This window comes from Pelodiscus sinensis, chromosome 23 (genome assembly GCF_049634645.1).
Source record: "Pelodiscus sinensis isolate JC-2024 chromosome 23, ASM4963464v1, whole genome shotgun sequence".
Classification (NCBI taxonomy): domain Eukaryota; kingdom Metazoa; phylum Chordata; order Testudines; family Trionychidae; genus Pelodiscus; species Pelodiscus sinensis.
The window spans coordinates 19,462,938-19,487,783 of record NC_134733.1 but is presented as its reverse complement, the minus strand read 5'-3'; the positions used below and the strand labels follow the sequence as shown (position 1 = coordinate 19,487,783).

General features: G+C 41.4%; 1 protein-coding gene across 1 annotated transcript in view; it reads left to right on the top strand.

Annotated features, from left to right (window-relative positions):
* The window catches only part of MORN1 (MORN repeat containing 1), a 190,941-nt gene that overhangs the window by 154,504 nt on the left and 11,591 nt on the right, over positions 1-24,846 (top strand). Inside the window, 1 exon segment of the mRNA XM_075906074.1 lies at positions 13,810-13,883. Coding sequence (XP_075762189.1) covers positions 13,810-13,883 — 74 coding nt within the window.

The following is a 24,846-nucleotide window of genomic DNA, read 5'->3' as shown; positions in this document are numbered from 1 at the left end:
AATATGAATGACTCTCATCTCTACAGGGCCCCAAGAGTGTCAGTAGACAGGACAGACTGAAGGTGGGATAAAGGATATTATTACCTACATTTGGTAGATAATAGAGGCTGAGAGAGAGTAAATGGCTTGCCCAAGATGAACATGGGGAGTGAATGCCAGAGCCAGGAACTGAAACCAGATATGCTGTGTCCTAAATCATCCATCTTCTCTGATTTCTGTGACCTTTGTGTGATCATCTTTAAGGATGATATCAAACTATATTACTAAACAAACTGTTATGCTAGTCTAGACTCTTCTTGTTTCTCAAGTCTGATGTGTCATTTCCTTAGGTTACAGCTGTAAAAACTTATCATTTGCTAGAATTATTTATTTTAGATTTTGTTTATTTGTAAGTGCACTTTTATGCAGCTCTGGGCCTGTATACTGAAATTAAATCACAAAACGTAAAAACTCAGAATCTTGTCTTGAACTAACCCTGAACTGCCATTTCAAATCATCTGAAGTGGGGATCCACTTGTAATTCCTAAATTTATAGACTAAAACCAACACCTTGAATTTGAATGTATTGTACATGTGCTTATTCCTTTTCCCAGCTTACAGTCAATTAGCCAATCCATTAATTTGCAGCTCATACAGCAACATAGATTCTAAAGCCAGAAGAGAGAATTGTGATCATCTAGTCTGACCTCCTATAGTGAACTTCCCCAAAATAATTTATGGAGCATAGCTTTTATAAAAACATCCAAACTTGATTTTAAAATGGTCAGTGATCCACCAAAGTAGCACATTGCAAGCAGCTGTACACAAGTTGGGCCAGACCATCAGCTGATGGAAATCAGCATAACCCTATTGAAGTCAGAGGAGTCATGCTGATTTATAATAGTTCAGGGTCTGGCCTCTTGGGTCTGATTAAAGCAGAAACCTAGATAGTATGGAGAATAATCAGAACCAATGAAATCTGCATTTCTATGGGTTACATTTTTGAACCAGTGTATAGGGAGTAATTTGAACAGCTCTTGTTCCCTGAACACACTGTTGAAAATTTACCCTAAGTGTCTCAACAGCCATCATCTGTGAGGGCTTGGAGTGCCAGAGAGATAGGTCACAACAAAATAAAAACCTGCCCCCTGAAAGATTTAATTTGCACCATAGGGAAAGTTAAAAGTGGAATGCAGATTTTTGTCTGTTGTCGTAAGGGAATTGATAGTTTACTCAGATGAGTTAAGGCAATATTATTCAAAGCTTTACAGGCAAGTGCTGTACAAACATGGTAAAAACAATTAAATATCTAAGAGCAGCCCAATTAAGTTATTTTTATTAATAGATGAGGAGCTATTGGTAGAGTTTATTTGTACCCAGCAGTTTAAGTACCTAGTAAAGGTTACATACTGTAGCAAAAAATGTAGGTAATGTAAGAGGCCAGCAAACTGTGGTTAGAAATAATCATTTAATCTGGAATTTTTACAAAACACAAACCAAAATAATGCATCCAGCTAAGAAATGGGCAGTTGACACTCAACAATTACTTTTAGCTTTAACCATGTTATCTACAAGGAAAAACTCAAGAAAAATTAACATTAAAATTACAAGTTGGCTAAGAGAGTAAAATCCTTCACATCCTTTAAAAGGTTCAGCAAGGGTAGTAATGTAGCTCAATAGCCTGCACCAATCTGTGCAGTGTGATCTGAATAAATCAAGATGTGTGGTCTGCTTGCTTGTTTGAATTCGCATTCAGTTCCAACAAAAGTTAACAGTGAATCTTTATCACCTTTCAATTTGCTCCCATATCACAGTGGATAACTACTTTATAAATTAATTGCAGCTTTTGCAGTATTTGCTGCCTGACATTTTCAGCAGGAGACAGCATTTGGAAAACTGTTAAGTATTGACAGTCTGCCAGTATTCAAATTATTCTGTTTTACATCTCTCCTGATAAAGCACCATAGCAGGCCAAAGATGGTCCCATGCAGCCAGTGGGGGTTTTTCTGTATCACAGTGATAATTAAGATCATGCTTTCAAATTAAAACACCAAGAGGACAGGTTGAAATGATGAAGAGCATAGTTCAAAAATTGAGCCTTTTGGGAACCCAAAGTATGTTTGAAAAGTATCAGAACACTTGCCTATGGTAACAGGGATCCTGATGTTTAACACTTATTAAGCTCCAAAAGGACTTGTCCTGGATAAATTCAAACTGAACTAGGCAGTCCCACAAAGGACTAGAAACAAGCAAACAAAAATCAGTAGTTTTTGGGTCAAAATCTGCCAATAGATTTTAGGGTAAGGATACATTTTCAGTGCAGTGCGTGGCAATAGTATAACTATATGTTAAAGGGCTGGAGCACATGACCTATGAGGAGAGGCTGTGGGATTTGGGCTTATTTAGTCTGCAGAAGATTGATAGCAGCCTTCAACTTCCTGAAGGGAGGTTCCAAACAGAGTGGAAAGCAATTGTCTAGGAAGGAGTACTGTAGAAAGGGATCTAGGGGTCATAGTGGACCACAAGCTAAATATGAGTCAACAGTGTGACAGTGTTGCAAAAAAAGCAAACATGATTTTGGGCTATATTAAGAGGAGCGTTGTGAGTAAGACATGAGATGTCATTCTTCTGCTCTACTCTGTACTGATTAGGCCTCAGTTGGAGTATTGTGTTCAGTTTTGGGCACCATATTTCAAGAAAGATATGGAGAAATTGGAGGAGGTCCCAAGAAGAGCAACAAAATTGATTAAAGGCCTAGAAAACATGAGCTATGAGGGAAGACTGAAATAACTGGGCTTGCTTAGTTTAGAAAAGAGAAGACTGAGAGGGGACATGTTAGCAATTTTCAAATATCTAAAAGGGTGATACAAGGAGGAGGGAGGAAAATTGTTCTCCTTGGCCTTTGAGGATAGGACAAGAAGCAATGGGCTTAAATTGCAGAAAGGGAAGTTTAGGTTGGACATTAGGAAAAACTTCCTAACTGTTAGGGTGGTAAAACACTGGAATAAATTGCCTAGGGAGGTTGTGGAATCTCCATCACTGGAGATATTTAAGAGCAGGTTAGACAGACATCTATCAGATTGGTTTAGATGGTGCTTGGTCCTGCCATAAGGGTAAGGGACTGGGTTTGATCATGTTTCGAGGTCCCTTCCAGTTCTAGTGTTCAATGAATCTATGATTCTATCTTATCAATTGTTGATGTGATTTGTATGTGTACATGCTGAGTGCTTACAAAAATTTAACTTATATCAAAAGAACTAAGAAGAAAGCTATTCAGAATCACATTATCATCTTGCAGGGAAAGCAACAGAACATGAACTTTACCTTCTCAAACCCACATATCAAAGGTTTCTTCGATTCTCGGAGTGTGTATTGATGACAACAGGATAATAGAACAGGACCATACACTCTGCACTTCTGCAGAATTTAGAGAGACTTGCTTTTCTGTAGCAAACTGATGGAAGTGCATTACTTTGAAATGGTATGTCTATAATACAGAGTTTTGTCGGGAAAACAGCCGTTTTTCTGACAAAACTTGTGGAACGTCAACAATGTAATTGTGTTCTTCCCCAAGAAAATCGAAAGAACAGAGGCAAAGTGCAGGACAATGTAGCACTTTAAAGACTAACAAGATGGTTTATTAGATGATGAGCTTTCGTGGGCCAGACCCACTTCCTCAGACAGAGGGTTTTTTTCTGGCATTGGTAAACCTCATTCGATGAGGAAGAAGTCTTTTTGCAAAAGAGCTCTTTCGCAAAAAGGCATGTGTGAACGGGGAAGAGGGAGTTCTTTCCGAAGAAGAGGAAAGAAGAAAAAGCACAGGTGCTGTGGAGACCATTCCGTTCTTAACAATCATGTAAGCAGGAGCTGAACTGCTGCTTGCTTTCAGCTAGCTAAAAGGAGGGGTGGGTGTGCCCGCTACAATTGTTTAGCTTTGCAAGGTAATTAGCTGTTAACTGTTGATATGTAAATACAGCTCAGGAGAGACTATGAGGTGTGTCTATGTAAATCCCATTCAGCCAGGGCTGATGGAGGGTCATTGTTGGAATGGAATGTGGAGAATTGTAAATAATTTGGGACTGTTGTGGGGGTCACTAATCATGCTACCCCTAAATGTGGGAACTGTAAAACATGCCACCAGTACTTGCAGGAGAGACACCACCATCATGGTTAGAGATCTCGGAGGAACAAGCCTCCCCCCTTGCAGAGTTGAGTGAACAGAGCTGGGGGGAAGGCTTAAAGGGCTTGAGTCAGCCTGCTTCACACCTGCCAGGTGTGAGCTGTAAAACTGACCCAACCTGCCCTTGCCCCCCCCCCCCCTTTGTTTTAAGGACAGACTTAAAGCAGACTCCCTGAGGAGTCTTTTCTTTTGCTAACCTAGTGGAAGCTGGATTCCTTTGCCAGTCCAGCTGGTGGCTAAAGAGTTGAAATCAGAGAGCTGAAATCACTGGTTTGGCTGAGAGCCAGACCCATTGCAGCCAGTGAATCAGTGGTGGCCAGCAGAGTGGCTGGTGGGAATCGCTGGCTGGTGGTGTACCGTGGCTGGTAGGAGCGGTGGCAGGTGAGGTGCAGCGACCAGCGGCGTGGTGTGGAGCAGCGGCAGGTGAGGTGCAGCGACCAGTGGCGTGGTGTGGAGCAGTGGCAGGTGAAGAGCAGCGACCAGCGGCGTGGTGTGGAGCAGTGGCAGGTGAGGTGCAGCGACCAGCGGTGTGGTGTGGAGCAGTGGCAGGTGAGGTGCAGCGACCAGCGGCGTGGTGTGGAGCAGCGGCAGGTAAGGTGCAGCGACCAGTGGCGTGGTGTGGAGCAGCGGCAGGTGAGGAGCAGCGACCAGCGGCGTGGTGTGGACCAGCGGCAGGCGAGGAGCGGTGACCAGCGATGTGGTGCGGTGACCAGCGGCGTGGCGTGGAGTGGCAGCAGGCAAGGAGTGGCGACCAGCGGAGCCGTCTTGTGGCATGGGAAGAATCAGTTGGTGAAGCGTGGCAGAGTGTTGTAAGGTGCCCCCTATCTATCCTCCCACCCCCATTTCTACCCAGGTTGGGAGGTGAAACCCTGTGGGTGAACTTTGGGACTCTGGCTGGCACGGACCAGGGACAGACTTTTGGGGTGTCGGACTCTTTGGACTTCAGGTGATTCTTGGCTGGGGTGGGGGGCTTAGCTCATGTTTGGGTTATGAACTCTGTTTGTGTTAATGCCGTATGACTTCTCTCTGTCTCATTAAATGTTTCTTTCCTACACTCAGTCTCAGTGTTTTCAAGTGGTGAAGCATTGCCTCTCAGAGGCACCCACGAGTGTGTGAATTTCCCAGATTACTGGATGGGGGCTTGAGCCGGTTCTGTGTGAGATGGACCCCAAGATATTGAACCCAGCCCTGGTTACTGCCAGGCCTACCCGGCAGAAGGGTGACAATCACAATTTACATGCGAGAGAGCGTCTATTCAGTCTGGACACTCTCTTTCAAAAAAGCAGATCTCTTCCAAAAAAAGTTTCTTCCGAAAGAACCCTGTAGTCTAGACGTAGCCTAAAATAAAGAGGCCTGAGAAGTTTTCCCAAAAGACTTTTGTAACATTAATGATGTAAAATCCGTGGTGTAAGAGTGTGATTCATGAACAGTTGTTATTTCGAAATAACATTACTAGCGTCTATACAGCCAAACCGCTATTTTGAAATTAATTCAAAATAGCAGAGCACTTATTTTGAATTTGGTAAACTTTATTCCACGAACAATAATGCCCAATTCGAAATAGCTATTTTGAAATAAGTGCTGTGTGGACATTTATATTGAAATAGGGGGCCTCCAGCCTTCCCAGGGTGCCCTGGTGGCCACTCCAGCCTCAACCAAGAACACTCTTCTTCCTCCTCTCTCCCCGGAGCCCTTAAAGGGATTGACTCTGGCCCCACTGCCTGTGCCAGCTCCAAGCCTGCCAGCCCAGAGCCAGCAGTCACTGCCCTTGACCCAGTGGCCCCAAAACATGAGCCAGCAAACCACTGGCAGCCAGCCCTCCACCGCTCCCCAAGAGCAGTCTGCCAGCTCCCAGGAACTTGCCAGGGCCTGGAGAGGCGGGCACCTTCCTGGTCCAGGGTAGAGATCATGGACCTTATTCAGGTTTGGGAGGGATGCCCCCAATGTCCATGATCTCCACACTAGAAAGAGGAACACGGCCGTCCATGGCAGGATAGCTGCCAGCCTGGCCACCGAAGGCCACATGTGAACCCAGGAGCAGATTTGCATGAAAATCAAGTTGGTCCGGCGAGACCCCCAACCCTGAGGCCTGAGCTTCCCCTCTCCCTTCTTCCCCTTGCTTCCCACTTCCAGCTCCCTCCTCCCAGGTTTCACCCTCCCCTCTCCCACCTTCTCTCTTCCCCCTCCCACCTCCTTTCCCCAGTCTCACCAGAGCTTCATCCTCCCCCACCCCAGTTTTGTTAAATAAAGAGAGTCTGTGTTCATGAAAATATGTGTATTTTATTTGACATCAGGAAGGGAGGTTAGGGAGGGGAAGTGAGGGAGGAAGGAGGCACAAGCCCCCAGTGGGGCAGATCAGGGAGGCTCTCAGTGCTCCTCAGGGTGGAAGCTCTCCCGCAGGGCCTCATGGATACTGACAGCCCCCCAATGAACCTCCCGGATGGCAGCTGTAGAAAGTGCAGCCAGACTCGCAGCAACGCGTCCATGAGAAGCACCAGAGTGCCCAGGGGCAGCTCCGGCTACATGTTGCCAAGTGCTGTGGTGTCCCGAGTGAGGGCAACCAGAGCATGCAGAGACAAAATGCTTTGCTGTCCCTCATCGAGGTAGACAAGCAAGAAGGAAAAGCTGAGAACCGGCTGTCTGCGTGGGGGGGGGGGGGTGTCTCTTTAAGCACAGGCCTCAGATAGCCTCAGGCAGCAGCCACACAAAGTAACTCCTGACCTGATGCCCTGCCGGACCTGGTTCCAGCCGGCCTTAAATGCGATTCAGCGTCCACTCAGCATGGACGCACTATTTTGAAATAGCAAAACACTATTTCGAAATGCATCTTGTGTGTAGACGCGTTATTTTGAAATAAGCTATTTCGAAATAACTATTTTGAAATTAGATATTTCGAAATAACGCTGTAGTGTAGACATACCCTGGTTATCTGTACAATTATTCCTCTTCTTTGGAGAAAGATTCTATAGATTATATTAGTGGTGTTTTCCAAAGAAGTGATACACAGGTTTAATCTTTTCGCTTCATGCTTCTTCACACCTACAGAGAATCCTGCTAGATGTAACAGAGTTTGCAATGAGAATGAGTAATGCATCAAACTCAACCTCTTTGTCTGTTCATTGAATATCTGTGAGCACAGATTGTGATTCTCACTTGTATCTGATAGTTGAAAGCAAAACATTCATACATTTTTTCTAAAATTATTTATATTTCTGAAGATTGATTATTAAGAATTACCTCTTTGTTTTGTGTTCGTTAGTTACGATTGGCTGGATAAATCATGTGACTTAGCTTCTGCTCTCTGAATACATACTGAGAGAAGTACTCTCAGCACAAATTCTTTCATAAAATTCAGGGTCAGTAAATACCTTCCAGACATGACTCTGCCATTCATTTTCAGCAAATGTTTGAGCCAGTACTACTGAATTGCTTGCAGTAGCAAAGCTAATGCCAAAGAACTGTGTGTGGCCAAAGTGAATTCATTTAAAAATTGAGTGCAAACTTACTGGAAAAGTTCTCTAATCACCAAACTCAAGATATAGGACTGCACCTGAGGCAGAAATGACTTCATCCTTTCTGCCCTAGCTTTTGCTCATGAGAGAATCCAGAGAGAAAAAGCATTTTGCATACAAGAACTCTCTGTTCAACCACAGTGAGCCAGGGCTACAAGAGATTTGTACCATGTTCTCTCCCATGTCCATCGTTTATGTGCACAGTTCTCCTATGCCTGAGTTATGTTGTTTTTAACAAAACTCATTAACTCATTCTAATATTTTTACCATGTTGTATGCAACATATTACTGCTAGTTTTAACAAAGGAAATGATACTCCAGTTCTAATTAAAGAAATAAGCTTGTATTGCTAACAGGCTCTTTCCCTCTGCTCCAGCATTAAGGATCAATGGGCTGTCACATGCATGTCTTTTTAATACATGCAGAGATGACATTGAAGTGATAGAATGATCACTATAATCAATGCAATTCAAAAGAGTTTTATGGCTGAAACATGAACTTGACTTTCTCCTGAAATTCTGTTTTTAAAGTTAACGTTGTCTGAGCAGCAAAGTACAAGGTTGCATCTAGGTTTGAAAAAATACAGCCTTGTGATTGCAGAATGAAAAAAAAAATCTTCATGTAGCTGTACATTTTCTTACTTAACTCATATTTTAATGCAACTCAAATAGGCCTCCCTGTTTACTCACATTGCCATACTAGATTGAATCAAAAAACATTCTCAAGTAGAAGGAAATCATACTGAAGAAAATCAAACAGAAGAACTAGTGGAGGAGGCATCTTCAGGTTTTTATTTCTATAGTTGTATGATATATTAAGCCATGCAAATTGACACTGCAACACATACAAATTATTCATTCTACTCAAAGGCAACTGTAATTGATCTTTCTTTGCCTTTAGAACATGAAAGTATGGGTTGCTGGAGTGAGCATTGCTGAATGCCGATACATATAATACCAGATAAGCTTATCCATGTCTCTTGAAATGATAGGCTAGTTTGTTTTGGCCACTCCTTAATCACATTCTTCTTAGCCTCTTACAGGCAGATGCATCTGTTAAACAGACAGTAGTGTTGATGCTGCAGTATACAGTTACAGCAGGGAAAACAAAACGCCAAAGGAACAGCCTAATTGTGAGCTAATGGAATCCATATATACCATTGTTTTCATATTTTAATCAGTGCCTTTAAAATCTACGTACACGCAATACATCTGAACTTTTTTCTTGTTCTGGGTTTATTTTTTCAAAGCCCTAGAGGTTGTGTAAAAACTCTTAGGATTCTTGTAAACCCTTTTATTTCTCTTAAAGTTGGCAGACTGACAGGCTTTAGTTATTCTTAGTGCTAAATTATTTATCTTCCTTTTCCTTCCCAGCCCTGACTTCTGAATCTTTAACTTGACTCTTGGGATATATCTGGGGCCTTTTTTCCATTTTAAAAAAGCAGTTTTCATCTTTTGTCTTTAAATTTTTATCATGAAGATTGTACATACTTAGATATTCAAACTTTGCATCTTAAAGGTGCAGTGTCTGGATTTTATTTTATTGTCATTTTCAGTAGACTAACTTTACTCCATAAAGGACAATTTCAAATTTAACTTGTTTATGACAGCTAGTTCACCACCTGAAATCACTGCAGCAGTAGTATCTGGTGTTGAATTTTTTTTAGGGCACCAGTACTATCTTTTATAATGTATGCTAGATCAGTTCCAAGGTTATTTCCCCACAAGGCACAAATAAAAAAACAGTTACTAAGTCTTTGTTTATAGTATGTATATTCGTATTGTATACATACTATACAACAGGTAAAACAGGATTTACCATGCCAGAACATACATTTGATCCTTTAAATCCAGCATCCTACTGAACCTAATGTTACAGCTCTATAATAGTTTTGGGCATATCACTGGACTAGAAAGTGGTTAGTGAACTTTATTGGGACTTAAGCACACACTTAAGTACTCTGCTGAATAGGAATGGTATTACTCAACTGCTGAACGAGGGCCTTAATGATTTCTGGTGGGGAAGTAATAGCACAAACTTTGAAGCGGGAAAGATCTTCTTTCATGCAAATGTTACTAGTATTGAAAAAATAGTAGCAAGAAATACAGAAAATACAGGCAGTCCCCAGGTTACGTACAAGATAGGGACTGTAGGTTTGTTCTTAAGTTGAATTTGTATGTAAGTCGGAACTGGTACATATTGTAGGGGAAACTCTAGACAAACATTTCTCCAGAGCTCAGTTCTATTCTCCCACACCTCAGTTCCCTCAGTCCTTTATTCTCAAGCTGAGGTGTCTGCTGAGAAAAGCTGTTCTGCATCTCCCTGGTCTGCTGTGGGGGGCGCTAGCTTCGCATCTCCCTGGTCTGCTGGGGGGAAGCAGCTAGTGCGGGGTTGCCTCACCCCGTTTGTAAGTAGGGATCCGATGTAAGTCGGATCCATGAATCCCGGGGACTGCCTGTATTAAACAAACATAACTATAAACTAAAAACAATTTTTCAGAGTTAACCATAGATGCTGATGGATTTGAATGCATGTAACTCCTTGTGCATGAAGACAGGAATATAGTATACTTCCTAGAGTACAAATAACATATTTAGCATTTTAAGATAGATAGTTTTGTAGTCTGCAGAGTTATATATTACACTTGTGATCAGTGTAAAACCTGTTAGGTTGATATTTTGAAGAACTGTATTATTGTACTTTGCATTTTTGGTGCTATATAGGTAAAGAATGTAAGAGCAACACAGACAAAAAAATAAAATACCTCCTTTTGGCTGTAAGAATAAGCATTGCCAAGCTGTATATTATTTGAAGAATTCTTCCAAAGCAGAAAGACAAATTGTCCAGACTAACAGAAAGAAATGGGGCATTTTTGTATTGTTTACCTTAATGAAAATATTCTGGCATCTAACACAGATAAACCATTGATATGTTTCTAAAGCAGAGATCTTAGGTCTCTCTGGAAGTGCTTGTTTTTGATGGCAGCTTGTTTTAGATGATTTTGAAACTGGTGTGGATTCTGAGATTTGTTTGGAAGTTAGCAACAATGATATATGTAAATATGCTACATTTGGTTACATAATTCAGGCTGGAGGTGAGCTGTGTATTTTAGGATAATGAAATTTTTGTCATCTTGATCACTGCTGTGCTTTGCTACAAATCTTCTAGCTAGAGGTTGAACCCCTCTAGTGTGTCACCCTTGGGACCTGACCAGTGCCAAACTAAAGAATTTGCCAGACTTTGAGAGGTCAATATTGTGTAGTAGCATTACCAACACTTCTACTGCTTACTGGGCTCTTAGAAGACATTGAGGGGTAAATTAGAGCTAAATAATAGCACAGAACACTGAGAGCCAGGACTGGTGACTGTAAACAAACTTTATGGGACTGCAGGAAACTTGGCCACACTCATGATAAATGAACATGCGGCTAACGAAATCGTGCCGGACCATGGATGTTGCCAGACCAGAGAGTGCCGAATTAGAGAGATTTAACCTCTACTACTCGCCAACTTTTGCAGTTGGTAGGAAATTTAGTGGGTAAGACCCTGATTCAGTAAAACACTTAATCATATCTTTACTTTTAAGCATGTATGTAAATTAATCTCTACTCAGCAACACAAATTCCCATTGTCTTCGGTGTGACTTAAACATGCTTATATGTTTTACTGAATCAGGGTATAAATTAGTTGCTAGTTTTAAGTCTTTTCATTATGTTACCCCATTTTGTTCTCTTTTCAGGATATAGCATGTCCGTGTGCAGACTTCCTATAAGGACTCTGATTCAATAAAGCAAGAAAGTACATGCTTAAGTATGTGAATAGTCTCATTGACTTCAATATAAGACTTATGCACCTGCTTAACTTTAAGCATTTATTTACGTGCTTTCCTGAATAGTGATGTTTTCCTCAATCAGGGTCCATATGCTTAAAATTAAGCATGTGCTTAAATTCTTTACTGACTGGACACATGAAGAATCACATACATTTGCACACCTGGGCCAGATTCTCAGGTGGTGTAAATCAATGGAGCTATTCCTATTTGTGCAAGCTGATGGTCTGTTGTGTTAATTTGATTCTATACTGCCTTTAACCTTATTCAGTCATTTACAAATGTGCAATATGCTCATATTTCACTCATTTTGCATAGGTATAAATGATTGCATTTATTTATAGCCATTGTGAGCAGTAGATAATCAGGCTCAGGCACCTTTATCCTGCTGTTGAGTTCAGTTACTTTGGTTAATAAAATATTGAAATCATCCATTTTAAAACTAATCTTGCAAAATGCAAAAAGTAAAATGTAACATACTAACAAATACAAACTGAAAAATTCAAGTGTATCAGGTATGAGCTCTGCTAGGAGAGAGCTATAAAGTGGTAAAAACATTGTGAAAATCAGCATGCACGTGAGTACAGGCAATCCCCGAGTTACGCGGATCCGACTTATGTTGGATCCGCAGTTACAAACAGGGCCGTCTCCCTGGTCTCCAGCAGACCAGGGAGAGGAAGCAAAGCGGCGGAGCACGCGGGCAGCGGACAGCCCAGACGCGTCTGGGCTGTCCGCTGCCCACGTGTTCCGCGGCTTTGCTCCCCGTCCCCCTGGTCTGCAGACCAGGGAGACGGGGAGCAAAGCAGAGCAAAGCCACGGAGCCCGAGGGCAGCAGGACAGCCATGGCGCGTCTGGGCTGTCCCGCTGCCCCCGTGCTCCGCGGCTTTGCTTCGGACGCCTGTGGTACAGCAGCTGGGGCGCTGCCGGTTGGTCCCATAGCGCCGCTCTGGGCGCTACTGGACCAACCCAGCAGCACCCCAGCTGCTCTGCCCCAGGCGTTCTGATTCAGCCACTGCTGGTCAGTTTCAGCAGCGGCTGAATCAGGGCGCCTGGGGCAGAGCAGCTTGGGTGCTGCTGGGTTGGTCCAGTAGCGCCGAGGAGCGGCAGCGCGACTGGACCAACCCAGCAGCACCCCAGCTGCTCTGCCCCAGGCGTCCCCAAGTCAGCCGCTGCTGAAACTGACCAGTGGCTGACTACAGGAAGCCCCTGCCCCGGGCTTCCTGGAATCAGCCGCTGATCAGTTTCAGCAGCAGCTGACTTGCGGATGCCTGGGGTTCTTAAGTTGAATCTGTATGTAAGTCAGAACTGGCGTCCAGATTCAGCCGCTGTTGAAACTGATCAGTTTCAGCAGCGGCTGAATCTGGATGCCAGTTCCGACTTACATACAGATTCAATTTAAGAACAAACCTACAGTCCCTATCTTGTACGTAAACCGGGGACTGCCTGTATATAGGGGTTTGTTCCTTCATTATGGAATTTTTGGTAATTATTTCAGTGGGAGCAGGGTTGGACCTGTAAAGCACACCTTTGCTTCTGATTTCCTCTAGCCAGTACTGTCATGATACTCAGGCAAGTTGGAGTATGCAAAACTAATCATATTAATTTTAGGGCTTTTTCATTCTTTTAATGTTTTTTTTACCAAGTCTTGGAGTGTCTCTTTGAAAAGTGGTTAAGAAATGTAAATTTGATTGATAGGTTTTCTGATCACTCTATATGTGAAAACAACAAGGACTCCTGTGACACATTAGAGAGTTAACAGATTTATTAGAGCACAAGCTATCGTGGGTAAAATCCACTTTATCAGTGAATTGGAGTGGACGTTACAGACGCAGAGGTATACATAAGAGCAACAAAAGAAAGAAGTTATTTGGGTTAATAAAACTAATCAAGTCAGGGTGGATGTGGCTCATTCATAGTATTGTGGTGATGTGAATATCACAAGGGGGGACATTACCTTTCTAATGCATTAATCAGTTAAGATCTTTATTCAGTGTTCCTCTACAGATTTATGTGTTACCTTTCCTGATGTTTGATTTGTGTCCATTTATCTTTTAGCGTAGAGACTGTATATGTTCTCATATATATGTTCACATGTGTGTGAACATACTTAACATGTATGATACTTGGGTGGATGTTTGAAATGCTGTTATACTATAGAAAAGTTAGAAACTGAATAAAGCAGTAAAAAGTATATTGTAACGTAAAGTCCTGTGTGTCACATTGGTGGCTCTCAAGCTCCAATTTCTATTAGTATCATTTTTAGTATAAGTATTACGATAACTAGACCTTTTTTCCCCTTTGTTCTGCAGGTCTGAATTGACAGCTAAAGGGTACAAGTCAAAACAAGATCAGCACTCCATGAACAACTTTAGGGTATTGCCTGGTAATTATTTCTAACTGTTTGTGTTATATCAAGTGAAGTGTTTTAGAAGCTGAGTACAGTATGATTTCAGGATTAGAATAACTGGGCCATGATGATGATCATGACCACTTGTTTTTATAACGTTTGCACACCATTAAGTGACAGGCTACTCGTAATTTCCTAGAGTGTTGTTTCAAAACCACATTATTTCCTCAATATGTTGTGTATCACAAAATTATGATAGTTTTAGGTTCTTCTGAAGTAATGATTCTCTTGTTCTTAAATTACTATTTGTTTGGTGTCCTCCACAACCCTTATGATTTGTCTTGGATCTGGTTATAAGCAAGGACATGGAAGCCTTTTAACCTCACACTCTCAGTGACACCAAAAAGTAAACAGAATGAAACATGGAAGGGAGCTCTCATAGTAGGAGCTTACTTTAAAAATCTTTAGTGATTGTGGAGGTGTGGCAATAGCATGGTGGGAGACGAAGAAATCTGCATTTGAAAAGATGTTTTCTCTTTCAACCACACTTAAGAGGAATAAGTAATGTATTCTGCTATCTCATGATCTCTTGGGGTTAGAACCTTGGCTGATGTAAATCAGTGTATCTGAGTTGAATCAATTGAGCTACACATATTTACATCACCCATGGAGTTAGCCCTTGATGTCCAAGGTGTGTTGGTAGGGGGAGGCAGCACTTTACTATTTCCTGATTGGATGGGAGAGATTGAAAAAAATATCCTACTGGGATTAGAAGAGACTTTCTTCATACATTGTAGATTGTTACATTTTCCATTTTAAAAACTTGTTATTGTATCCATTTATAAAAACTATTCTTGTGAGTGTTCATCAAAAAGACTGCTGCTAGCGTAGTATTCTCACTCTTCTGAAAGTGAAAGACATTTCTGCATTTCTATGCTTGAAGCTTCCCAAGCACACAGACTCAGTGATGAAGTGGAAGACCAATTTTTATTAACTACTATTCTGTTATCACACATGTGCATTTTTAATGGTGAAGGCAATTAACCATTGGAACAGATTGCCAAGGGATGTGGTAAATTCTCCATCACCTGGAGTCCTTAAACCTGGATTGTATGTCTGTCTAAATTATTCTCTAGCTTAGTTCCACCAAGTCAGAATATATGATCATAATTTTAAGTACACCTGCTTAAAATCTATGCATTGTGAATTAAAAAATACACAAAAAATAGGTGTTTCAAAATGTATGTGACTGATGTTGTATATTACGTTTCTGTCTTTATTGACTGTTGTTAAAGGGATAAATTGCAGGCCATAATTTGACTGGTCTATTCAGGGGATCATTGTCATCTGCTATACTTGCTTTCTTGCTTCTATTTCATTTTTAAACTCATTACTATAAAACTATAACTTTCTTTTTTACTTTTGAAGTTAGTGACCTCTGAAGGTTTTTGCATCTCTGAAAGTTTCATTGATGGAAAAATACCAGGTATCATATTCTGGAAAGCCTATGGCCCATTAACTTATGTCTGTTAATGGCTGAAAAATTCATAAACCTTTACATAATGATTTTCTTTAAGTACAGTAGTATTAGTTTTTATGATAATTTTACTGTTATTTATGATCCCCAAAAATGTCCATTGAAAAGAGAGGGAATCACATAGAAAGCCTAATTTGTAGGTACTTTAATACCGTGTAGTAATTGTTGCAATCTCTATTAAAAATTAAGGTTACAAAGGCTGTCTTTATAAACCAAGACTAATTCTGTATAAGGAAAGATATATGTTTTGAAATGATTTCTTGGGGATCTGCAATAATTCATTCATAAATTCCATTCATTTTCTTTCTGGTTTGAAAATATTTTAATCTGTACTGACCTGAAGAAACTCAGTTTGTTTGGGACCAATTCCTCCCTGATCTGATTATCAATGGCTTTTCAGAGCAGTTGGTACACACTAGGAATCAGTTTTTTGAGGCCATGTCTTCTTCATTCTAAGGAAGATCAACACTGCCAGGATCAATCTTCTGGAGTTCGATTTAGCGGGTCTAGTTAAGATCTGCTAAATTGAACTCAGAGGGTTTTCCTGTCAGCAGCTGGTACTCCTGCTCATGTGAGGAGTAAGGGAAGCCAATGGGAGCATTTACTCCCATTGTCTTCCCTCTGTGGGGACGGCCGGGAAACTCAAATCAAGGTATGTCGACTGCAGCTGTGTAATTAACGTAACTGAAGTTGTGTATATTGACTCGACCTTTCCCTTTAGTGTAGACCTGACCTGAACCTGATCTAGTAAATGCTATTTCACATGTATAACCTTTACTTATAAAAGTAGCCCCACTGAAAACTATGGGACTATTCATGCAAAGAAAGAAAAAGAGTGTATGTTTATATTGTTGTAGGATCGGGAGTGCAAAGTACTACTAGATGTGATGTAAGAAACTATTCTATTCTGGCCCAATGTACGATGAGGGATTAGATGGCATACACACACACTCATACAGTGAATCAGTGGAGACTAAGAATGGGAGAAAAAAAACTTGTGACAAAGAAATTTAAAATGGACTTTAAGTACTTGTCAGCATAAAGACTTGAGTGCTTGTGATAGGTTGTGAATCACTACTCTGACAGGTCCTGCTGGCTGTCCTGGGGTTGCTCTGTATGCCAGTGCACCCTCTTCTGGTGATGTCTAACTACCATCAATTCTGCTCTAGGGACGTACCTCACTCCCAGGACTACTGCATTGTCTTCATGACTCAATCCTCCCATTGTGTCACACTCAGTGTCCCTCCTCCTTTCCCTCACCTCGTGTTCCAGGGGATAGTGTCGGAGTCCCTCAGTCCAGGTACTTCCTCAGTAGCAAGTGGGGCAGAAAACTGGGCCCAACCACTACTCCAGATTCCAGCCAAGGGACCCCGTACAAGAGTCATCATTTGCTGAGTCCCATCCAACTCTTCCAAAAGCAAGAAAAAAACAAAAGAAGAAAGTGCCTATAGAGATTCTAATGTGGTCTAGGGAAGGGTTGGCTAAAAAAAATGAGCTGTGCATCACACCAAAATAACTTGGTCTTTCTGATGCACCACCAGGTGAGGAGTGTTCCACAGCCAAAGACTCTCCATAAGTATATCCTGCCTTTCAACCTTAGGGGTTGAAGTGTGCACGGGGACAGATGCAAGGTTAAATACCTGCCCCATTGAAATCAATGGGGGTTTTGCCATTGACTTCAATCAAGTTAGGATTTCATCCACAGTCTTTTACCCAGCCATGTCTCCGTCAGATAGGGCATTGTACTCAGCGGGGAACTAGGACAATGTCCAGTGTGTCCAGATATTCCATTCTTCCAAGAGTTGGCTGCTCTAAGCAGGCAGGTTGATGCAGCTTCTGAGTGATCTGAGTGATCCTCAAAGGGCCAAATTGCAGTCGTTGATGCTGTAGATGACAAAGACCGTCATTAACTCAAATGTAGGTTATATTATATTAATTAAATTCCATGCATTTTTATTAGTAAAGGCCTCAACTTTATTTATATAAAAAATTAGAAACTGACATGGCAAAATTGCTATGTGCCCGAAATGAATTGCGGTGGGTTTTTCCCCTTCACATTTTTTCCCTATTTTAATACAAGCACTCCATTTTTTAAAAAAAATAGTACACAGTGTCGCATTGCTAACACTGGTTATATAAAAATATTCCATCAAGTATAGAGGATTTGTCTTTATTGCAAAATTAACTCAAATCATAATTCAAGTGTTGTCCCTAATTTAAATCCTCTCAACAAACAACACCCCTTAACTCAAGAATGGTGCTGCTTTTATCTCGGTTTGCTGCCCTGTCAAGGGGCACAGGCTACCACACAAGTTAGTACAACTCGTCAGCTACTAACACAATCTTGGAACAGTAATCCAGCATTCTGTTCTGCTCAAAAGTTATTTCACAGCATGGTCACTGTCAGTCAAGCTGGGCTAACTCAAGAAGAGTGAACTTTAGTGTAAATAGCTTAATTCTGTGAAGACATAGCTAAAGGAATACAAGACTTTCCTATGGAATGAATTAAAGTGTCTGATGGTCTGTAACTGAAACTACACCTTTTGGGCCAGACTGTGCTGCTGATTTTTAAGCCAAACTCTCCCCATTGATCATACTCATGATCTGGCCTTTGTTTGTTATTTGAATGCTACTATGGGTCATATTCTCTGCTCAGTTTGACTGCTACTCTGCAATTACACTGAAGTAATAAAAGTTGAATGGGTGCTTCTAATAAAGAAGATCTCTTGGTAAGATGTTCAGAAAGCAGAATTTAAATAAAAAATACCTTGCTTCAGGTTTTCTCAAGTAAAAACCCAAAGGCTTTTTTAATTAGGTAACTGAAAATAAACAGTTGATATATTTTACAGTAAAAATCAACCCAGTGGTCTTAGGCTCTGTTTTATAAGAAAGTTTTGACCAGTCCTTCACTGGTAATTAGCAGTCTTCTTGCATTTGTGGTTTATTGCAAAAATACTGTATCTTTTATTTTAAGATTGGAGCAGAACACTTTCCCAGAGCTGATTTTAATTACTCTTCAGAAAGCTGCAGCTGAAAGCAGCTGAAAGCAACTGAGAGCACCCCTCCCCACAAAGCCCTTCGTGCAGTCTATTCAGGGATCATTTGACAGTACTGCAAGAATAGGCTTCTTGTGCTGTTTAAAGCTTTTAGAATTACAACCCACAGGTCTGCGTATAGGGCCAATTACATCACATAGCACAAAGAGAAAAAAATCAACTTATTTTTCCCTGGTAGGAATTCTTCCTTGAATAAGGCAAGGTGTTCCAGGCAGCTAGCTTAATCCTTATAAACAGATCTGTATTCCAGGGAATGTTCTTAACTGATGCATTGTAAAAATAATCACCTCATTCCAAGACAGGATAAACAGTATAATGTAAAGAGATCTCAAGGACAAAAATTGCTAAGATAGCAAATGCATACTTTTTATACATCCAGTGTATATATATTTATTTCAGGTTCTGTGTTTTCGCTGTTGTCAAGAAAACACTCCACAACACAGAATGCCCTGTCTTGACATTGTTGTCAAGAAACATCTCACTAACATTTATAAATCATATACAGAAATCCATTCAAATGAATCAGGCTGATTTTGCATGATATTACAGAGTATGCCGCCTGTTGTATTCCTTCTCCACCCCCCCATGTTTAGATGGGTTTTAAAAAGTAGCAAAGGCATTTTATACTGTACTGCTTTGCAGAGCTTTAAAAAAACCAAATTCCAGATAGATGTGATATTGTATTCTTATTTCCATTTTGAATGTCATTGTATTTTTCAGAACAGATGGGAAGAGAAATAGGGGAGGGAAGATTTGTATACCACAAAATCCAACAACAGCCTTTCATTTTCTATATATATATTTTAGAGTGTTTGTCTGTCTGTGCATCTGTGTATCCGTTTGTTCAAGAACTCCAACTAAACCGTAAGAGCTAGGACCACCAAATTTGGTAGGCAGTTCCCTCTTACCCTAACTTAAATCAAGGTCGGGGTTTTGCCTGGACAGTGGGAAATGCCAGGAATGGGGCTGTTCTGCATAACATGGAAAGGGAGGGGGCAGAGAATGGAGGGACACAATACTGAGGGTGGCCACTGGGGGCAGCTGTAGCACCAATAGAGTGGGCAGCAGGGCTGGGGCTCTGCCAACTTGCCTGCCACCAGACTGGGTAAGGAGCCCTCCACCCCAAACCTGGAGCCTGCCCTCTCTGTGGCATGTCACAGAATTCAAATATTTGACAGCCATTCCTACAGATACCATTTGCACATGAGGTCGTGTGGATTCTGTGAGTTAGACTGACCTCCATGACTCCTTTGGCTTCAGCCCACACCAGAGCAGGGGGGCTGGAGCAGCAGCCAATGGTTATATGCCAGGGCAGGAGCAATTATTGGCTCTCCTGTTTGTTAGTTCCCCTTCCCTCTAGTATTTTTAGTAGAAGTCAGGGGCTGGTTCCAGGCTTCCATTGAATTTTTGTATATTGCCTGTAAACTCTCCCTGACTTTTACTAAAAATACCCATAACAAAATCTTAACTTTAGCCATTGGTTTCCATAGAGTTCTGCATATATCTGATGTTTCATCCTACCTTGTGATGGTGTGCTCCACTCACCCCTATCATGGCACCTCCTCCTGATCAGTCTGGGGCTTAGCTTCACAGAGTCAATGCCCCCTCCCACAGCTGCATGCCATCTCTCCCTAGTCTTCAGTCCCTCCCTCACTTTGGGTGCTGCAGTCTCTTCTGTGTGACTTGATCGTCCAGCCAGGTTACTATATGGCTACGTCTACACTGGCGTGATTTTCCGAAAATGCTTTTAACGGAAAAGTTTTCTGTTAAAAGCATTTTCGGAAAAGCACGTCTAGATTGGCAGGATGCTTTTCTGCAAAAGCACTTTTTGTGGAAAAGCGTCCGTGGCCAGTCTAGATGCAGTTTTCCGCAAAAAAGCCCTGATCGCCATTTTTGCGATCGGGGCTTTTTTGCGGAAAACAGTACTGTGCTGTTTACACTGGCCCTCTTGCACAAATGATTTGCACAAGAGGGCTTTTGCCCGAACGGGAGCAGCACAGTATTTCTGCAAGAAGCACTGACGATCTTACATGAGATCGTCAGTGTTCTTGCGGAAATTCAAACGGCCAGTGTAGACAGCTGGCAAGTTTTTCCACAAAAGCAGATGATTTTGCGGAAAAACTTGCCAGTCTAGACACAGCCAGTGTGTTTTCACCTTCTGGGGTACCAAAGGATTCCTTCAACAATCCTGTCTCCCTCAGTGACTGGCCTGACCTCAACTCTTAGGGACCCTCTATCCAGAAGTCAAAGCCTGTTCCATCCTGGACCTTACTGCTTTTCCCTGTGCCCTTTCCTTACTACCTGGCACACTGCTAGGGAGCAACTGCAGACTACTTCTGTCTGTAGTCCCAACACCCACCTCCCTCTTCTAGGGAGTGACTGCAGCCCATTTCCCACCAGCCTCCTCCCCTCTTGCCAATTTCCTGCCTTTATAAATCCAGCACACCTTGCTCGTCATCAGGTGGGTTCCCTCACTCATTCAAGGAATTACTTAGCCACCTGACTACCCTCACCTATGGCCTGCCAGTTTAATTAGCTCCCTTCTCAATACATTAACATTAACTCTTTCCAGGCAAGTTTGGGGTGAACAATCCATCACATAGCTGTTAGATTTCAGTACACTTGAACTGAGGTTTGTGGGGAAGTTTGTGGAGAAACTGTTGCTGTTATGCTAATGATTGTAATAGAGCAACCTGCTCTTTTTTTGCACAGGGTCACAGAGGGCCATAGCAGCACTGGAACTGGTGCACTAGTGTGGGTCCCAAATGGTAGACTCCAGCATAGAATTTTGCAAATTCTGGATCTGTGGTTTGCTGAGACTTCCTGCACTCTGGAGCAGTGATGGGGAGGGACAGTCAGGGCTTGTAGATCTATTGTTGTATAGCTTGGAGTAGAGGATTCCATTTCCCTTAGCCTTGATATTTGGTGTAAACCTCAGTATACAGTCTGTTCTTCTGACTCTATACTGAGGACCTTTTTGAGACCCTTTACAGGCAGATTTTTTTTGGAGGAGAAAGAGTGAAAGGTACATTATATGTGTATACATAAGCAATATGAGGGAACTAATGACATTTGCAAATAGAAATATGGAATAAATATTTGATCAAAACATAACTGATCTAAGAGCTTCCTTAAGCATGGAAAAATGCATTCTAGCTGTTCAATGTCCACTGTTATGCATTTACAATTAATACCACACTAAGGAAAACAGAGGGACAGTTTTCCAGTTTTTGAAAATAACAGTGTTTTGATGGTTATGCACATAGAAATAGCATGCAATTCTAAGACTATACAATACAGCTCTAGGATATGCAAAGGATGGGGAATGAGGCCCAACACACATTAATAATTCCCCGGAAAATTTGTTATGCTTCTTCAGTTGATGAGAGCTGAATTTCAAACAATGTGGCTGGAAGTTTGCTGAATGCACAATTGTGTTTCAGTAAACAAAAAACAACTGGTACTGCAGTCTTAAGCCAGATCCTGTAAAGGCTTATGAACATACTTAACTTTATGCACGGTGACTAGCCCTATAGAAATCAATGGGGCCATAGAGTTAAGCATGTCTTTAAGGAATCACTCCTTTATACTAGATCCTGAGAGGATAACAAAAGATGCTTTAAAGTGTAATTTTAAATATTTAAAGATTGTTCCTTGAATTAAAAAACTTTTTTAATGTGTTGGGGTAGTTCTTCAACATGTAAAATGCTAGTTCTTGGTATTTGTACATTGCTCTAAAAGCTATCACAACCTCAGTGATATTTTAAATGTTATTTTAGAGACAAGCTATGATGCATGTTATTTAAAAGCAGAACTGCTGCATTTGGGGGGGAATATTAAATATTTGTGTACTTTGACAGATATACTGTCAGAATTAAAGTTTTACAGCTTCTCCATAACTGGAGAGAACACACTTTTATTGATGCATAAGATTGGAAAAGCATTTAACATGTTAATTTTAGCATGGTAGATAGGAATGATAATTTTAAATTCTTGGAAGATACTCTGATAATGCAGAATGGGAGACCACATGAGAACCTACTCTATCTTTCTGTCTCTTTGTCAAGTCTAAGTTTTTATAATACTCAAAGCTGAATTTTTAGATATGGTCTCTAACTGTTTAGAAATGACCTGGAAGAAAACATAAAATCATCACAGATAAAGTTAGCAAATGACCCCAAAACTGGGGGAGTTGTAAATTATGAGGAGGACAGGTCACTGATACAGAGTGATCTGGATCACTTTGTATACTGGGTGCAAGCAAACAACATGTGTTTTAATATGGTTAAATGTAAATGCACACATCCAGGAACAAAGAACATAGGCCACATACACAGAATGGGGGAGTCTATCCTGGGAAACAGTGACTTGGAATAAGATTTGGGAGTTGTGGTGGATAAACAACTGGACATGAGCTCCCAGTTTAACAGTGCTTACAAAAAGGCAAATATAATCATTGAATGTATAAACATTTTAAATAGGAGTAAGGAGATTGTTTTACCTTTGTATCTGCCTTTGGTGTGCCTGCTACCATGTTCAGTATTGGCTACAATTCAGGAAGGATGTTGATTCATTAGAGAGGGTTCAGAAAAGAATGATTAAAGGATAAAAAAAAGTGCTTCTGTAATGACTCCAAGAGATCAGTCTTAACCAAGAGAAGGCTAAAGGGTGACCTGATTACAGTACCTATAAGAACGTACATGGGAAACAAATTTAATAATGGGCTCTTCCCTCTAGAAGAGAAAGCTCTATCACAATCCAATGGCTGGAAGTTGAAGCTAGCAAATTCAGACTGGAAATAAGATCTAAATTTTTAACAGTTAGAGTAATTAACCATTGGTACAACTAATCAAAGGTCATGGTAGATTCTCCATCTCTGAGTATTTTTAAATCAAGATTGGATGTTTTTCCAAAAGTTATGCCATGGGTGGAGGTCCCTTGGCCTTTGTTATAGTGGAGGTCAGATTAGGACCACATCTATAGTTACACACAGATGGATGCTATGGAGATCAATCTTCTGGCGTTTGATTTAGTAGGTCTAGCAAGGACCCACTAAATTGAACAGTGGAGATACCCCAATAGGTGCCATTATTCCTAATCCTCACATTGAGTAAGGGAAGTAAATAGGAGCATTTCTCCTGTTGACCTCCCACTGCGGGGACAGCAACAAAGTTCGAATCAAGACACATTGACCCCAGCTACGCAATTAGCATGGCTGGAGTTGTGTATCTTAATTTCAGCTTATCTAATGTAGACCTGGCCTCTATCACAGTGGTACTTTCTGACCTTGAAACCTAGGAATCTATGAAAAAAGTGGGGGCTACTGTGGAGCGTTATATCACAGATCTTTCTAATCAAGGGTTGTTTATTCCAGTATGCAGACAAAACAAATAGGCTTGCATACAGATTGTGTTCTCTTCTTTACCAGGGTCACACAAAGACCCCTTGTAGTTGAATATTATACTGCAAGTAAACAAATTGTTATAAATGCTTAATTTTCTGCTTTACATGTTCATCTGTGGAGTATTGTACGAACAACGGCTGCTTTGAAACCAAGCTGAAAATTTGGTCTCTCAAGTCTTACATCTGCTTTAAGAGTACAAGAATACCATCTCCATGGATGATCATGTAGTGGTACAAAGGCATGTTCCAGTGACCCCTGAAAGCAACGTTGTCTGGAGTTATGTACTTTCTTAGGGCCACCCATGGCAGAATGGTCATGGGCGAGGTTCCAGATAAAGTGTGATCCAAGAAGTCCTCAACAGGAGAGCAGACAGAGGAGAACTGCACAATGGAGTTGAAACTGTTTTGTAATGATACAGTGGCTGTGAAGGCGGATGAAGGCTGCAGATACTGGATCTCCAATCGTTGTAGTGTACATGCTATTGGTTTCAAGCCCTCTCTCTGTCAAGGACAGTGTGGTGACTGTTGTGCACCAGTCTCTCCACTTTAAAAGAAGTCCCGCATAGGCATCTTCCAGGTTTGGGGAAAACAACACTTGTACAAGTCAAAAAAGCTGTGGCAATCGGCGAGTGGTGACGGGAACAGGACAGCGAGATCCAGAAGTTCCTAGCCACAGACCAACACATAGGCAATAGGTATGTGATTCAGTCTTCTTGCTCGAGGACTGAGGCTGGTCAAGCATCTCGGCTGCTGCACCCAAGACTGAGCAGTCCTCTTTAGGACCCACTCTGCTCACCCGACATGGGGAGCGGGCTAGAAAAAGTGCCCTCAAATAGTCTTGCCTCTTTCCTCCTGGCTGGATAGCCACATGAAGCAGAATCTCCACCCCAGTGATCCAAAATGTAAGAAATGTTTCAACTTTGGAACCTGGAACATACATACCCTGATGGACAACTCAAACAGTGACCGACCAGAGCAACATACAGCTATCATTGTTCCTGAA